The sequence below is a fragment of the Lepisosteus platostomus genome, chromosome 2 (assembly GCF_059453375.1).
Source record: "Lepisosteus platostomus isolate fLepPlt1 chromosome 2, fLepPlt1.hap1, whole genome shotgun sequence".
Lineage (NCBI taxonomy): Eukaryota > Metazoa > Chordata > Actinopteri > Semionotiformes > Lepisosteidae > Lepisosteus > Lepisosteus platostomus.
Genome location: NC_142612.1, coordinates 74,296,161 through 74,314,990, shown reverse-complemented (window position 1 = coordinate 74,314,990; position 18,830 = coordinate 74,296,161). Strand labels below are relative to the sequence as shown.

Below are 18,830 nucleotides of genomic sequence, written 5' to 3'. Positions count from 1 at the left end.
GTATGATTCCTTTTTCTTGAGATTAATAGTTTCCTTAGATAAACATAAATGTCTTTGACCCACACCCTACTATTGCTGAGCTCTGGCGCCCTCTACAGGCAGACCTTGTGGCGACAGCTTTGAAATCTCATTGTGAACTGTAGTTGCTGGTGTGTGCTACAGAAATTGTTTTCCTGTCTGATATCATTTTAACTTTACTATAACACTCTGATGTTATGTGTTATGTTTGTCCAGCCAAACCTGAAAGACCTCAGTTTTATTATTTAAGGGTAATACAATTAAAATGACAAAGCCTGTGGTTTAAAAAAATAGTGTGTGCTCTTCTGTTTTGCAATGTTATCCAACAACATACCTCAATCCTCTTGAAGACCCAAAATCACCTCTAAATATTTATGTGTTTTGTTGTATGCAAATGCCAATGCTTTTTAATATATTTTAAAACCCCACTTCAGTATTGAAGAGTGCACAAGGTCTATAGATCTCTAAAATGTCTGATTAGACTGTTTAAAAAAAAGATGATCAGTTTTCTAACAGCACGCCAACTAATTTCAGAGCTGTGCAGCGTGTTATGCAGTATAAGACGGCTACTGCAAATGTCAAAGAACATTAGCCGTGAATCAAAAGGCACTGTTTTTGTCATAGTTTCACTAGAAAATCCTGTTGTGGCGATGTCTGACATGATTGTTCATTTTAGAAATGTGTGGCTTGATTTTCTTGAGGGTTTCGAAGGTTAAGAAGCTCCCTTTTGTGTTTTAACTATTGATCCTGCCGTTCCTGTGATTGACACAAGATGGCAACGAAGGTGCACTTTTTTCTTTTCCTTGAACCGCAGCAGTGAGCATTTTCGCTTCATGGCAGGCTCTCGCTTTTAACATGCAGACTAGTAAACAGAGCGGAGGATAAAAGAAAACCCTACAAAGAGACTTAACCCCCGCATTAGTAAGAACAGACAGGTAAAAGATCATTTAGATCAGTCTGTAACTATATCACAGTGCTGTACAGTATGTGCATGAAGCAGCCATTTTTAGATTTGTGTTTGATATCCCTAGATCATTTGAAATTTGCATGGAATTAAACATTCTTCTCACACTTTTATGCAATTCGAGCCTTTTAAACGCAGGAGTTATTTAACTAAGATTTGCATACTTTTTGGTTTAAACATTATGTTTTTATGTCAGAGAGGATAACTTGACATTTATGCTACAATGATTCTTATGTCATACAACATTCATTTTTGCAAACTTCTAATCCATATTAAGCTCACCGAATCAGATGACTTCCTTTCTAGAAATTACATTTGGAAGATGTGACTGAGGAGAATTTTACTTTAAACTTAAACCCTGAGTAATGTGCTGTACAGTATACTACGATGCTTATTATATAGTATGAATCATTGAACAGTAGTATACAGATGTGTGGTATTCCAATGTGTATTCACTGAAAATGTTTTACTTGCTAAATAAAGCACAGTCTGGCATTTTAATTAAATAAGATTAGTTTGATAGTAATGTCTTTAAAGAAAACGTAAGTTGTTTAGGTTAATGCTTGGTAAGATAATACATATCCTGTGACTGAGGCTTTACTGAGAAACAGTTGATCTTATCAAAGACAGTGGTTAAGAGGATTTTTCTGTTATGAACGCTGAACTGAATGCTCTATTGAAAGTAAAAAATAGACTTGGCATCTCTCTGTACATATTGTGTATTGAGTAGTTCGTTTAAAAGTTGGGTGGCTTGGGAAAATGTATACTGATCAACCTCTTGTTTTGTAGACAATCTGACCATCATGTTTTGTATGTTTTTTAGAACCACACACAATGTATAATGGCAAAACATTAATGAATTTTGAATTAATCAAAATATGTCTAGTTCATGATATGAGATCCAGGTGGCTGACCCACACGTTGGAAATTTCGGCATCATGACAAACACGTCTGTGGCATTAAAGCATGTTTTGTGACCCAGAGACCCTTGGTTGTGCGGTGAAAGAGATCAGTAAAATATTACAAAAGCAACATAAAAGGTACATTGTACAATTGCTGTACTGTATATCACCTGGAAAAATTGCTGAAGCTTAAAACAATTTAAAATCTGTAAAGAGGAATGAACTGAAGGTAGGACTTCTTTGTACCTTATTCAAGTTTTGTTTTTAAATGTATTTTCTCTCAGTGTGCAGGCACTGAAGATCCATATCTCAGTGTGTTTAAACAGAAGCTGTGCAGTGCTGTGGTGGAGACTTAGCAGCCCGAATAAAAGTCCAGTAGCATAGTAAACCCAGGGAAAGTGTTTGCCATCAAAAACCTAATCTTTCACCTTCAACCCTTTACTTACAGACTCTCAGGTGGAAAATTGTCACTGAACAGGGTCTGGTTTCTGTGAGAGAGGTGAATAAAACGTCTTGGGTCTAGAGGAAGGCTTCATCTTCTTCAAGCAGTTTGCAATTCCCCTAAGGTATTCCTGGGCTTAAGGGAATGTCTTATAGTGATACGGTAAAAGAGCTAAACCTTTTTAGTTTCGAACAGGAAAGACTACAAACCCTCAAAGTATGCAAAGGGCTTCCCAGCCTTGTTTTTGAAGTCAAAACCCTGGCTTATTTCAAGAAACAGCTGGTTGAGATGCTCGGGTCAATTAGTTACTAAAAGGGCTAGGTGGACAAAATGCCTCTTGTCCTCTTGTTTGTAACCTTTCTTCATATTCTTATGATCGTTAAAAAGTCACGCTGAAGAACTCAGTGTTGCAAAAAATGAAAATCGAAAGAAACGGGGTTGTTAGCAACTCTCGTTTCAGGCTTATGATTGATTCTTTGAAGCTCTAACTCTGATGTAAAGAAATGATGCAATGAACAATGCAATGCAACACCTTGATAAATGCATTTCAGTTTATAGGACCTACAGTAGTTACAGTAGATGCAATTGAATATGTAATTTGCCACAGACACAGTGTCTAGTATTTGTGGCTCCTCTTATTTTTCATTGTACTGTATATTCTTTGTTTTCAAGTGGTGCAAAACCTAGATAACAAGGAGAATTGTGCTTTAAGATTTCCTTTTTGTAGCCACATTCTGTAACTGAAAGATTTTAATTTCACATTTTATTTACTGTAGACAGAACTTTCTGGGATAATCACTCACTGCATTTGAGCCCTTGATGACAGCCTTGATAGAAAGATCAAGATGCTGCTTTGGTTTTTATTTTCTCGAAGTGATGTACGCTCTTAAAATTATGGTGCTGAACACAAGGAGCATTCTGCGACAAAATAACAACAGCACCAACATTATTTGATTAAAAATGACAATAAAACATTACAAGTAACAATATTCAGGGTACACTGAGGAATATTTAGTTCTCTGTGCACAGTGTACACTGTGTAAGCTTTATTATTACTCAATTAATATTCTCATGTATTTCTTGACAATTGGACCCAGAATAAGACTCAGACTGGTAAAAACTGTGAAGCAATCCGTGAACCTTTCTGCTGGGCTCAGAACATGGCTGCCAGATGCCTATTCTCAGTGTATTGTACTCCTGCCCCCTGGGTCTCATGTGAGTTGCACCATTGCAGAATCTTAGAAATGAAGATGATGGCGTAGCTCAAAGGCTTATACTGGCAACCGTCACAAGCACACGACTGAATGTGTTGGCCGGGAAAAAATGATTACTTCGCAGTGCAGCAACGTGTGTGGGCACAAGACAACAGAAGCATTGAAGGCGAAAATATAAAGGATGTCACTATTATGCCTTTAGACACTGACTGCTAAAGTCCAAACAGAGAATACACTGCTGTCCAAGACTTTTTCTCCAGCAGACATCAGACATGGACTCGCCTTCAGGCTTCTCCAAAGTGAGAGAGTCGCACCAGGTCAGTAGTAATTCAGAGAACCCTTTTCTCCTTGTTGTTATTGCTCTTTTTTGGTTGCTTGTAAATAGAATCTGCCCTGACAGCTCTTGAATCAACTCACACTGGGAAAAGCTATTGTGAAGAGCCTAATCTTTTAAGTATAGGATTGTCAGATCATCTCCTGGCGACAGTGCCAAGATTATGTCATGCAAATTAGAAAGGATGTGGCACTGCACTGAATTGCTTAATCACCCATAGGTAATTGCTTTTACTTTTTAATTAGTTAGCTAGCTTTCTGTGTATTGTGTGTATATTGTTAGCAGCACGCAACAGAGTAAGGCTGCTGTGTAATGTTTTCCACAATCCTGTTCTGTAAATAGAAAAACTTTACTCACAGGCAACAGAATTATTTGTTTATTTGACTTAAGGTAATTGACAGTTTATTTGACTTATATTCTCAGTTTTTTAAGAGTTTAAAAGTCATACATTTATTTATAAATACCATATCTGCTTCATCAGTGAAGTGCAGCAGAGTTTAATTGAACCTGCAAAACCTTGCTTCTGTATTATGTTGTGCTGGTATAGTGTGTAAATAATTGTTATACTGTATAGTATTAAACTGAATGCTACTCTAATAAAACAATAATATGAAATATACTGTATGCTGTTAATACTGGTACAAGAGAGAACCTTCTTTAGAAACAGATTTGTGCTCTGTTTCAGTGTTTCTTCTAGAAATACATTTATTTTCTCAATGTTGTTCTTTGCATTGCTTATACCTGCCTAGCTATTGTTTCCAACTAAGATGATTATTCTGTAGCATGTTTATAGCATGATTTAATGTGTATTTGACTGTATCCTATACTGGTGTATCACAGTACAATTTCATAAGGGGTGTCTTAAAATAATTAGAATTTAAGATTAATTATTTCTTTATAGTTGATGGGCATTCTGGAGAGATGTAATTTGTGGAGTAACACAGGGTTCCATATCAAGACCACTGCTCTCTCTAAATAGTGGAGGGCATATAATGAGCCTATCTGCACATATAAAATATTTTGGTACAGGTAAGTAAACTAATCATATCTGTAGATGATACCAAAGGACAGGGGCTAGCTAACAGTATAGAAAATGCAAGGAAATTCAAAGAGGCTGGGATAAAATTCAAGAATGGGCAAGGACCTGGCATGTGACATTTATTGTAGACATGGAAAGCACTGGGTTCAAAAGTCCTTGAACTCTATACATCAGGTTGATGCATCAGTGTCATCTTCTAGACAGTGTGGAGAAGCAATAAAAAGCAAAGAGAATGTTAGGATATATGGTCTATATAGTTTGGTGTGCAATTTAAATCGAGAGATGTTATGTAAAAATGTATTTAAGAATACTGTTTACAATTTGGGTCACCGCATTATAAAAAAAAAATATCGCTGTTCCGGAATCAGTCCAGAGAGCCCAATAAAGTTGCATTCCTATATTTTAAAGACACATCCTACTCTGACAGGCTTAAAGAACAGAACATTTGTAGTCTCGGACAGAGAAGGCTACGATGGGACATTCAAAAGTTCAAGTATACAAAATCCTCAGAGGCTTAAACAGAGTCAGCCCAATGGACATCATCAGAAATAACAGCGAAACACAAACTACAGAATGCCAATGGAAGCTCATGGATAGTGCATCTGAAACCGGGAACAGGAGGCACTTTCCTGCACAAAGAATTTGAACAAGTTACCCAGACATTTGGTGAAATCCAGTTGCCTGGCATATTTCAAGAAACGACTAGCAACCAGTCAAACTAGACAAACATCCTTTCTTATGTTTCTACTGTATGTCCTTAATATTTGCTGTTAGCTAGCAGTTAGCTTGGGCTCCGTGGTGGTATAGTGGCGAGTACTGCTGCCTCACAGCTATAGGAATGGGCCAAATGGCTTCCGTGTGAGTCAACTGATAGAATAGGTGTGATATGCATGAAACCATGAAAAGCCCAAGTCAAATAGCCAATGTATGATTAAAAGTAAAAAAAAAAAAAGTAAGGTTTTCTGTCATTGACTTGTTTTGTTTTGTATGTTGCACACAGCATTTTTGTAGATTAGGACCAGCTGCGCAGTTTAATCAGCTGTCCATTTTGTCAGGTCTCTGCTGAGAAGTCTACACCGTTTTGTCCTTTGTGCCACAAACATCAAAAGAAGCAGAGCTTGCATGTACTGTATTCTGCCAGTGCAATCACTGTGCTATAAGGACCATGCCTTAAAAAAAGAATCAGTATTGAATCATGTGCTTGCAATTTAAAAACACATAACCCCATTATTTTTATTACTAACATACGCATTCCTGCTGTGGACTGAATCCCTCAGCACTAGGTGTGGTATCAAGAGCTTCATGCAGATTTTCCTGTGAATGCCCAGGCACCCGTGTGCGAAATCAGCCAGCCTAGCCGGTGGTACTGTAGGAGGAAGCCAGGGAACCTGGTGAAAAATCAACTGATCGCAAGAGCAAACACGGGACAGATGGAAAGATTTCAAACTCCGGAGATATTACGAGTCCCGACGAAAGCTCTAAATGACATAATCGGGTCGATTTTTGAATGAGGCAGTTAACGCATTTTTTCAGATCTCAGCTTAGTTAGTTTACAGTATGTGTATATTATTTGACTCAGGCCTTCCTAATCTTGTTGGTTATCATTTGGTTTACATTTTAATGTTTTAAGCAAACCTGTACTTGAAGGAGGAAACAATATTGTACAAATAATTACAATATGTGGGGGTGACCAGTAAAAAATGTGGTACAGATTGGTGACATACAGTAGAAATCTTCAAATCACAACTGCAATGTGGTAAATACAGTATATGAGAGAAGTGTCTTCATTTTATTTGGTGAATTTTCCTGGAGAAAAAAGGGATACTTCCTGGATTTAAAGGGGCTTCTTTTAAAGAAATAAGTAAAATAAATGAGCAGCTGGTCACCAGAATGGAACAGTGGTTTGGGGACTGGTCAGGGGGATTGTGAGTTCAGACTCCAGGAAGGATGCCACAGTCCTCTTGAGCCAGGTACTGTACTTCAGTCCAGTTGCTCTACTAATTATATAATATATATAATTATATACAGTACAGCAATGGGGGGACTCAATTGACTTGAGCACCTAAATAAAGGAACAAAGTTTTTTAAAAAGTTCTCAAAGAAGCAGGTAAGCAGGATGAAATGAAAGCTAGCAGTCTACAGGAGCACTCAAAAACCAGCCATTCCCCTAAGCCTCCGAGTGTGGTTTCAGAGAGAAGTTTATAGGACGCAGAAGGAAAAGTTGGCATATTAAATAATGATAAATAAAATATTTTGCCGTTTCTCTGGTGTCCATATGGTTTATCTCATTTTATATACTGTAATACAAGCTTGACTGTTTACGCAAAATTGTGCAGCTCCTACTTTTACACAGCTGCTTTCACTAAGCATTACTGGCTTTTGTAGAAAGTTTATAAAACCTGCAGATGCAGAGGTATACCGTATGTCTTTCATTTTTCATTTTCTTTTATGTTCCCTAAAATGTGTGTTGAACAGGGTTTTTATTTATTTTTGTTCTTTACCTTCTTGAAAATGTGAAGTGCGTAATGGAAACCTTGGTGCTGTAGTAATACTGTAGATTAAAACAGATGTAGAAGTTTCATTTTCTTGATAATTGTCTAACTGGGGAAGGAGACACTCTATAAAGACTGAGTATCACCATTACCCAGGTTTTTAGCTCTTACAAACTTCCCCTTCACTCAGTGTATGAGAGGCTGTTGAAACATAATTGTCTTATAATTATCTTAATGTATTGCTGGGTAAAAGCTTCTTCAGAATTCTTCCAGGAACTTCTTCAGCTATCTCTATACAGCATCTTCCATTAGATGTGCGGGTTTTGTCTGGTCAAGTCACAGGAGCTATTTTTCTTTTTTTTTTCTTGTACAGTAGTATCCTGCAATCCAGTTCGGTGTTTTTTTTTGCTTTGCTCCTACTATATGTATCCCCTTTGCTTTTAATGTCACATACAGGTGCTCTCTTGTGTGATCTAGTCTGTTCCACTCATCTTTTATCATCCAAAGCGTACCTCTTTATATGCAGCTTTTGGTCGTCTATAGTTCCTGTATTGTGTTTGTATTCAATGTCCAGGTTTCACACACATAGCCCACGTTGTTGGCAGGCCCTACTTTTAAGGCCAAAATGCATGTTCACTTTTAGAATCACGCTGTATCTTCCAGAAGAGCTCCAGGTTGGCTGCATCCTACGCAGGCAGCTGTGCAGAAACATAATGTTGTTAGTCAGGAGATCCCTACCCGATGGGCAGCTTGCTTTGGCAACCAGTATGTATTCAGGACTAAGCTCTGAAGCAGTAGGAGATATCCGATTTTTAGGATTTGATTCAACTGTGTTCCTATTGTCCTATTCTATGTAGACAGAACTTTATCATATTAAAATGAGAAGCAATTACTGTAAGTAGGGATAATAAGGAACAGCAGACATCAAGACAGTGTGGTTTAGAAGCTTTGCCTTTTGTATATCAGACATAAGAATCTTGCACAGAAAGATGATACAGTACTTACAGTATACCAGTAATGTGCACGATTAAATGAGAAACCGAACAATTGTACTGTATTGTGGGTGTTCATTTTAATATGACAGGGCTGTATATGGAGAGTGAGCTGTATGCACTGTACCTCAAAGCGGTTAAACCTGTGATGTACTGTATGAGGAGGTGCAAACCAGCAGTCAATTCTACATGAGGTTCCTGTGTTCTACATACTTCACTGACCGTGAATCTTTAGGGAATCCTTAGCTGAATCTTATTCCGCCAAGTCATGAAACAGATTCATGAATATGGAAATCTGGCACTGAATTTAATAGACATGTATGTTTCAGTCCCTCACAACATGCTTTCTGAACATCCTGAGCCTCTGATCAGGCTTTGACATCAGTGTAAGCGTGGCTAGTGTTGGCTTCTTTCATCAATTACTGTTGGAAGTGGGGTTTTGAAGTTAAAAGGGGGGCTTAATTGGATTCAGAGCAGTGCATGTAAAGCATTGCACTGGGCTGAATGTGGTTTCGTTGCAAATGAAACACACAGCCTGACTGGCTCGCACCGTTCATGAGCCGACTGCATTTGTAATTTAATCCATTGTGTTACCCTGTTTGACAAGAAGCAGACATTGGTTCCCCTTGTTTGTCTAAGACTGATTTTTATCCTTTTCTCCTCCTATTTTTTTGACATGATTACGTCCTGCGTCGGAGCAGTTCTCTGTATGTGTGTGTCTGAGCTTTTTTTCTTTTTCCTCTCATCAGCTGACTCCGATTCCCAGCTCTGATTGGAGATGCAGCTGCCTGCAGCTGCAATGTAGGCAGTTTTCAGAGACAAGGATCCACTGTCTACCAATATAGTAGCATAAACATAGAAAGTATTCTGTAGGCTTCAGGATGCAGATATGGGCTGTACTGCCAGCATTGTTCTGCTTCAAGCCTTTCGTTCTGTGGTACAGAGGAACTGTGCACATATCTGCTCAAGGCGCGAGGAGCAATTGTCCTTTGAAATCCTGCCCCTTGATGACTGCAATGGAATGAGCAGACCTAGGACCATCATAATTATGGTAAAGTAATTCATTGCATGTGATGCCTGGGCTCAGCAAGTCACCTCTGTTTTCCAAAACTCTTTTTTTTCTGTTGTTGTTGGGGTTTTTTTTGCCTTAAATGACTAAATCGGTATTATTTGCAAAATCCAGGAAGGTTCCAGACATGAAGTAATGTTTCACGATGGAAAAATGTGATAATTTCTCTCCTTGTAAAAGTCAGCAGTTTCCTTTGCTTTTATGAATGATCTATGGAATATATAATTCCATGCATAAAAAGGAACCTTTTCATCCGCTGTATTTGCTTCAGTGTGTGTTGGATTATGAAAAGGCTCAAATCTGCCAAAGTCTTTTGCCTGTGATCAGACCTCCTGTTACCTAGACGTACTGTACCAGTCATTTTTTTCATATCTGCCACATTGGTGGTGATCTGCAGTTGTATTTGTGAGTGGGCCAGTCTTCAAAATTAAGGCTAAAGAAAAAAGTATGTAAAGACAGACCTGTGTGTATATTTCTGCAGGATATTAAAAGTTTTTGTAACAAAATAGCTAAAAGCTGCTACTATACTGTAGCTGCTAAGATCTGCTTCATGCCTGTATGGCACGTTCAGTGTTTGCTAGGCTCTGACTCGTTCACAGTTGCTTTTTTAAGCACTTGGATGGCAATAGTTGAACATGTCCTGCTTTTGCACGATAAAATTGAATAAACATTGACTAAAGCTTATTGGATTAAGGTTTCAACTAGGATGTTACCAGAGCTTGGCAACTATCTGCAGCCTTTTTGAATGACAACTAGCAACAAGATACATAACTGTACATCTTGCTGTTAGCATCAAATGCTAGTCTCACCTGTCTTTGTGTCACCTTGCAGACATTATCCCCACAGTACAGCCTGTCGAAGAAAAGAATGCTGATTCCCTGATCTCTATGCAGCAGCCTACTGGAAAAATTGGCAGGCACAGTCGTGTCCCTCTGAATGTTATATCTTGGAAAGGCTCCCTGAGGGTGTATCTCTACAGAGGTTTTATAGTAATGTTATGATGTTCTGTTGCTTGATTTATTCCATTCAATTAAAGAAAACAGTCCTGCTCTTCTCGGAAACGCCCATCTGAAACCCAAGCAGCTCAAGAGTGCAGGGATTTTCTCATTTAGAAAAGTGCATCACAGTCTTTTGTTGCCTTGACAAAGAAATCAAAACATCATGTTTAGTCTCATTCCTGAACTTCTCATCTGGAACATTTTAATCTGCCTGGCACATTAACCTACATTGGTGCTGAAAGGAACATGTTTCAGAGCCTGCTCAAAGAAGGACTCTTAATTATTTCATGCATTATAAGGTCAGTGCTTTACGGATAAAGCCTTGTTTGACGTATTACAGATATAAGTTTAATTTTCAAGCCAAAACCACAAAAATCCATTACCCTAAAAGCCTGGTTGTAGTTTTGTGTTTGCTTCTGTTAAAGAAGACTATTTTTTTTTCTTTCTGGAGAGACTTCACTAGCACGTCAGTGTATGTGGACTATTAAGTGCTTGGATTAGATGTATTTGAGTCTGTTTCTATTTTCAATGTCTGTTTGTCAGTACAGATGGTAGCATAAAGTGCAGTGCATTGTGAACTCTAAACGTCTACTGAAACTCATATTACTTTACAGATGAGCTCATGGTTTCAATGTTTTGCATCTTCAAAAATGCCACGAGATGAAGGTTCAGGTTTTTTCCTTTAGACAAATAGTTTCTATTTACAGAAAAAAGAAACTCAAAACTATTCAAAACTGATTTTCATGTTGACTTTTTGTCTCCCAAGTATATATTTCTCTGAAATGCAGCTGAGGATTTTCTAGTGGCCGCTTTTCAACATGCTTGCTACTCTTTATGTTTTGATTGGACAAGCTGTCACATCCAAGTGGAAATCACATAAGCGTTGCAGTGACATGAGCAGTGCAGAGAATGGTTTGCATGCATACAGTATAGTGTGTGGTAAACTTCACATTTTGCTGTGCTTTACACTTGTTTAATCAGGTGCTTATTTACTAGAGTAGAGAGAAATTGTCTTTACTGTACTTATGTGATAAGCCTATACAATAGTGTACAGTATATCAGTTTTATATATTTGTATGACTTTATGGGTCTTCATAGCAGACATCTTTGAGGACTCAAGAATCTGGGTCAGAATTGCTGCATTGTATTTAGGTTTGGGGACATAGAGTAATAAACATTATGATATATCTTCATAGTAACAGAACATGTTTATTTTATTTTTTACAAGCCTGCTTATGTGTTTTGGTACTTTTTACATTTCATTGAGATTTCTAACCATATTTTAATTCCCGCTGTTTCATTTGTAGACTCCAGATGGTTTAAGTATAGTTGGAAACCTCATTTTTATTTTACGTAACATCACCACGAATTTCTACTTGTTTAACTGCTGAAACCTGATTAGCTGACGTCATGAAGGCTGACACAACATGGTGTGTGCTCGAGAACAATTTAATTAAACCGTTGATGGGGATTTTTGATGAAACTCCATTTCATGGATGTGGTTTAAGTTTTATACTATCTTTAATTCTATCTTGTCCTGCTGCCAATTCCTATAATGAGCTTCATTTTGTGGGATATTAAAGTTGGTCAAATGCCTTATAATATGGGAGTGTGGGGATGTTTCAGGGGATCATTACAACTCTTCAGTCTTGAGTAATATTTGAAAATGCGGTACTTTGCAGCCTTTTTATTAACCTGGGTTTCACTGCTGTGGTGTGTCCGGTTGGCTCTATTTCACTAATACTGCCACACACCTGATTAATGTAGTTCTCTTTACTTAGTATCAGCACTTTAACATGCTTTTCACTCTCTTCTTTGGCTTTCAGATATAAAATGGTTTGCGTGTTCCTTTTCTATTTTCAGTCAGCTATAATTTGTCAGCATAGTGATTGCTTCCATTCAACAGATAATTGATGGGCAGCTAAGAGAGAGGAAAGGACATCAGGATGAACAACAGGTGCCAGCTTGTTGGGCAGATGTTGTTGTGGCCACATTTTCTTTGAGCTCTGTGTACTAAAGGGCAAGACAGCTTGCTATACTGGTGTTCATATGTGGAGATGGGCATAGGTTAGTATTAATACCAAGAAAACACAGCAGGGTGCTAATTTTATCTACAATGTGTTGCAGAATATTATTCTATTGGGTCAAATGTCTGACTATTAAATAACATTTTTTTGTCCACATTTTTTAAATGTATATTCCGATGCTTAATTGTTGTGTTACATCAAGTATACAGTATGAAAATATAGCATATTTCTCACACATGCTGTATACTTTATTTGGCTTAAAAACACATTCAAATGCAAGCAAAATGTAAAGTCATTTCATTTTAGAAATGGTATTTCAGTATATTTTGCAGTCTGTTTTTATACAAAATGCATCGCTGCATTAGTGTGTGAGTATGTCTTGTGTTTCTTTGCTGTATGGGTCTTTCCATAATTCATGTAACTCAGGAGTTTTAAAGTTTTTCCATTAAAAAAAAGAATGAGAAATTCTAACTGGCTCCCATTCCAGGCCTAGTGAACCACAGTCCCACCCAGCTGTAGAGGATAGAGCAAAGCTAACAGCTAACAACTTGATGGAAATTATGTGCTGTGTCACAACAGAGGGATCACATGTGCGAGAGCGCTGTGTTCCCAGCACAGAAAATTATTTCAGAATGGAAAAACAAAGCTGCCAACCTCAAAAAGCAAAATGCTCTGTCAGCCTGTTAGATATCACTGTCTTATTTGTTATAATAGTCAGTTTAGGTCAGTCCTTGTTGGTGGTGGCATCGCTCCATGGATGGTTTAGTGTTAGCAGTGAGTGGTGCTGCTATAGAATCATAGCCTCAGGGCCTGGGCTCAGTGGAGGTGTGTAATAATAATAATAATAATTGCTTACACTTATATAGCGCTTTTCTGGACACTCCACTCAAAGCGCTTTACAGGTAATGGGGACTCCCCTCCACCACCACCAATGTGCAGCATCCACCTGGATGATGCGACGGCAGCCATAGTGCGCCAGAACGCTCACCACACATCAGCTATTAGTGGGGAGGAGAGCAGAGTAATGAAGCCAATTCATAGAGGGGGATTATTAGGAGGCCATGATTGGTAAGGGCCAATTGGAAATTTGGCCAGGACGCCGGGGTTACACCCCTACTCTTTTCGAGAAGCGCCCTGGGATTTTTAATGACCACAGAGAGTCAGGACCTCGGTTTTACGCCTCATCCGAAGGACGGCGCCTGTTTACAGTATAGTGTCCCCGTCACTATACTGGGGCATTAGGACCCACATGGACCGCAGGGTGAGCGCCCCCTACTGGTCCCACTAACACCTCTTCCAGCAGCAACCTTAGTTTTTCCCAGGAGGTCTCCCATCCAGGTACTGACCAGGCTCACACCTGCTGAGCTTCAGTGGGTTGCCAGTTGTGAGTTGCAGGGTGATATGGCTGCTGGCCATAGTGTTACTTGTTCCCTGTGTCTGCAATCAATCAATCAAAGTTTATTTATCAAATGCACAACAATACGGCATGCAGCAGTAGTGGCTGACAATGGAATTGGTTACAAAATAAGGCTACATAATAATAGATGCATGGGTTATCGTTGGCGGTTTTATATTGCATGTCATGGCACTGCGTCCTACCCAGTGGGGGGACGTCATACCCTCACTGTCCAGCCTGTGAGTGTTGGACAGGCCTGCCCAAGCCCCAGAAGGGTAAACGGCAAAAGATGGAATAGATTGTAATCCATCTGTTTGGTGGTTTATCAACCACTGGCCTCTAATAATTCACTCTTGCCCACAGTTATGTAACAGATATTGGAATGAAGGTTTTCACTGATAATGACGTTTGTGTTCCTCTGGTTATCTCCTCATTTTGGCAGTTTAGGTCTGAGCGGAGATTTTTATTAGGCTTATTGATACTGTATTGATACTGTTCTGCATTTGAATACATGTCTTGTCTGTGGGCTTAAATGTTTTTTTTTTCCATCTACAAACTCATATTCTGCCCCTCCTGGCATCCTTCCTCAGTTGCTTGTCTGCAACTCTTTTGTGACGCACAGAGGAGTAAATTCAGTATTACGTCCGGTATAGTTTTCTGTTGGAAAGGGTGTTTGTCTTTCTTTACTAATTCTTACTGAATGTAATATACAGTTACACTTTTTGGTTGTCATGGATGTATATCTGTTTAAACCCTTTCAGACTTTTCCATTTTAACAAATAGGAAGCACTTCATCTTAGGCCAATAGTTTGTCTAATTCTTAATGGAGATCTCTCCTGAACAATTAATAATGTAAAATTCTCTGCTCTTAGATGCAGTGCATTGCCTATTTTATGGTAAACATTTTAAACATAATAAATAATTAACATTAAATACTGTATGCACCAGATTGTATATGTTACTTCAAAACTACAGGGCATTGTTTTAAGTGAAGGCTTTACCCAGCCCTTCTCTTAGGAGTGAAACTGCTTGTTCCACACTGCACATTCATATCTCTAACCATATTCAAAGGGGGTTTAGAGCAAAAATAACCTCTTACATATTGTTAAAGCTGTGGTAGATGAAACAGTCAGCTTTATGTTTCAGTCCCAAAGCGTCCTGCTCTAGAAGGACTTCAGATTAGAGGTTTGTGGTTTGACGTAGTTCATGTTAAATTGCTGTCAAACCCTCCTGTGAAATGAAAGTGAAGAAACATTCATATGGACAGCAGCTTTGCAGGGCAAACCTAGAATGAGAGATGAGTGCCCCCCCTTGTTTGGGAGGTGAACGTCAAATATTTGATCCAGTTCAGTTTTTGAATTGACTGTTTTTTTTTTCATTCTTTTTGGTGAACGTGGTAATATAGAAAGACGTTTGTTGCCTTGCAGATAAAATGCAATTAACAGTAATGTCTGAACCGTCCAGCAGGTGGCTTAAAATGATTTATAGAGATCAAAGATAGATCCGAAACATACTAATAATACTGAAAGAGATTTTAGACATATGTTCGACTTTTTAAAACTCAGCATCAGTGCTAGAAATGCAAATCATAAGCGTTTCGTAGTGGTATGTTCAAAATGAAGCGATGTAATGATCTTAAACAACCTGGGGCAATTAAACCAGGGTTCTCAAACACACCTTCCATTTACAAGTCCGGAGCCCGACCTACTGTTTCACACTGCTGCCCGCATGATCAAATGGTCTGTAAATTGTCTGTTAATCAGACGTTTCCATGACCAAACCCCTTGACAGCAAAAATACCGTTCTCTGCTCGTCAAATTCATGTGACCTAAAAAGACAGGTAGAGAACTAAGACAGAAAAACCACAACCCCAGCCTTCTTAAAGCAGGAGCAATAGCCGGATATGCTGGGCCACCTGCTATGTTTGAGGTTTTCTGGCTCATTCTATTAAATATAAATGAATTCTATTTCTTAAAGCCAGACTGATACGAGCACCAGTTACAGTAGTTAAAGCTATGCTATAGTATCCATAGAGGGAAAACCTGCTCACTACAGTTACTAACTAACATAGATACGGTTTGCTAAATATGTAGGTACTAGGTACTGTACAAATGCAGTAGTTTCACATCTGTTTTTGAAAGAACAAAGCATGTGACTTAAAGTTAGGAACGTCTGCGTCTAAAATAAAATAGCCAGTGAGGACTGAAACGTTTTTGGGTGTTGAAAGCTGAAATTCCCCCATTCAAAAAGATTGTTCATTTTGACTGTATTGATTGTATTGTACATTTTATTTACATAAATGTTATCGTTTGTAAACGTTATTTTATTGGAAAAATGAAAACAGACTGAAGTACCTTTAAATAAAATGGCAATTGTATGATGAATTCTAAAATGTATTTGAGTGATAGAAAATTAAGTTGGTTGAATTAAAAGTTGCCAACGAAGCGTGGATAAATTGTCTTGGAGGAATATATGCTCACTCTGGCTCTTCACAAATCTCATGAAACCTTTAACTCACTGTGGTACTTGTTCCCTCATCATTACCTTTTTGACATAAACACTTGGTTCTCTGCTAAGCCAAACCAGCAAGCATGCTGCCTTTTTTTTCCCATTTGAACTGACTCTTGAATTCTAGTTATTTTTACCTTTGCGTATCAGGTAGGAAAGATTCATACACAGCACATGTTGGATATCTAAGCGCTCTTTTATTTGCTTGCAGTTTTTTTGGAAAGTTGGTGATAACTGTATTGCACCTGTTAGATTGCTCTTCAGCTGTGTACTTAACATTGCATTATTCTTAAAATGGCATGTTGTAGCTCTTCAGTGCCCTGCCATGTTTTTTTTAATTATTTAAAAAGACCACAGTCGAAATGTATAGAGTTAGTGAAGATGCAAGAGGAATACAAGTCCCTTTTCTTATCAACTGCCTGTTGCCACAACCCTACAACCATGAGTCAGGCTTTCCCCTGTGCTGCTCTGTGTTCCTTTGCCATCCCTACAGCAGGACAGATGCAGCAGCCCCTTGGCTGACAGATACCCTATTGGCCATTGGGGTTAAAGCCAAACAACTCTGAAATCTCATTACTTAATACAGGGCTCGTCTGAACTCCTGAACATGTAATTTATCAAGTGAATCACTTGGGAGCTCTTAACATTATCATTTCGAGAAGAGATCATTATCATGGGACTCCAGAAATATGAGAGAACTGTTATTATTTATAGACATAGCTATTTTTAATTTAATGAGTGGTATTAACATGATGCTCTTGTGGGAGGGAGGCAATGTTAGTGATCAATAACAACGAGAACAATAGGAAAATGGTTTAACAGGAAATTGGTCTATTTAACTGGTTGGTACGTGGAAAAAAAAAACTTTTTCATAGGCCCGTGAAACCATGCAAGCTTACACCACAGGCTCTTGCTTTTTGCTGCTCAAAATGTCTCGTATAGCCCGAAATACAGGAAGTTTGAAATTAGATCCCCTGGTGAGGTGTGTGTTGAGCTTCCTGTCAGTCTGCGAGGTAACAGCCTGTGACATGTTCATAGACATTTACTGTGTACAGAAAACAATGGGAGATACTTGCAGAGCCTGGTTTCCAAAAAGACTTACTGTGCAGTTCACAACATATACATCTGTTTCATATAGAGACTGTATCATATAGAGACTAGGGGAGATGAATGGTATCACTTCCACTATGTGATTTAGCAGCTGGTGGTTGTGTCCTGTAAAGGAATTACAAAGCATCTATTACAAATTACACTTGTGTCGTTTTATACATAATAGGCAAATCTTGCTTTGTTATTTGCCTTTGTTTCACTAAGTGTGCCTAGCACACATGAGCAGCTGATCAAGTAATTACCATAGTAATTTTCTTACAGTATATTAGTCTTTAATGGCAGATGGTGCATGCTGTTTAATTCCGGACACTTGTTTTCCATGCTGCTTATTTGTATTCTCTAAATAACCAGTAGACAAAACGATTTCTGCTCAGAAAAAATGAGTTTAAGTTTTAAAAAAATGTGATACAGTATACTGTAGGTGTTTCTGAAGAGGGTTTGTTTTAGAATTAGGCCTCATTCTAAAATAAGCTCTAAAACTATAGTAGCTCTTGCTGCATGGTCGGTCTTAAATTCTGCTGAAACATAAAGCGAAGCACTCAGTTTGCAAAAATTCAAGGTTTGAATTCCTTGGCCCTTTTGCTTTTCATACTGTGTTCTGTTGCACGCTGTGGTAACTAAATCATAGCACTTCATTAGTAAATTTGAAACCTTCACAACACAGGTGGAAGCACTGTTATGTTTAAATATTTTTGTGCCAAGCTCCTCCTCTCAGGTCTTAGAAATAATTCTTCATGGTAGCGCGTGGAGCTCATTGCATGCTCTGTGGGGGGAAACGGCTACACGCACAAGGTTTTCTTTTCCTCTTTGCCGCCAGTCAGCTCTAGATGACTATGACAGCGAGAGCAGAGTACTTCCCCCTCCCACAGCCCTGCAGGTTTCGCAGTTAAATGAAAGTTCTCCTTCTTGTTCTGAAGCGTGTCTGGCTTTGCTGGCTTCTCCTACCCGTAATCCCTGAAACAGAAGGATGAGTTTCAGATCCAAAGTTTTCAAACGGGAGCCCACCATTGATTTCCGGAGGAAAAGAAAAACCAGACGAGCTCGGGGGGATTTTAGCAGGCTAAGCTGTGTAGGTATCTTGATCTCGTATCTTTTCCCTTCACCTTTTTAAACAGTGAGGTTTTCCGACAATATGGTTGGAGTTACAAAACGATGTTCTGTATGTGTTCGGTGGCTGATGAATAATATGTTTGATGTTTAATGGAGGAGATATGTAAAGAAGCTGTGGTGACAGTGATTTAGTAATGGGTTACACCTGTGGAAGCAAACCAATTTTAACGTCATTGTTCAAGTGTGATACTTAAGAGTGGTTGGGATCATCCCTA

The 18,830-nt window shown here is 38.6% G+C and overlaps 1 protein-coding gene across 6 annotated transcripts in view; it reads left to right on the top strand.

Annotated features, from left to right (window-relative positions):
- dock10 (dedicator of cytokinesis 10) overlaps positions 1-18,830 on the top strand; it is a 104,314-nt gene that overhangs the window by 25,524 nt on the left and 59,960 nt on the right. For 2 of the 6 annotated variants that reach the window (XM_088618067.1, XM_088618077.1), the window contains exon 1: positions 9,270-9,448. The exons of 1 other annotated variant lie outside the window; for it this stretch is intronic. In XM_088618067.1, coding sequence (XP_088474193.1) covers positions 9,287-9,448 — 162 coding nt within the window. In that variant the 5' untranslated portion in view covers positions 9,270-9,286. Of the gene's footprint in view, positions 1-9,269; positions 9,449-18,278; positions 18,575-18,830 lie in introns of those variants that run through there. 3 more of the 6 variants (XM_088618032.1, XM_088618041.1, XM_088618058.1) reach the window with 3 other exon arrangements.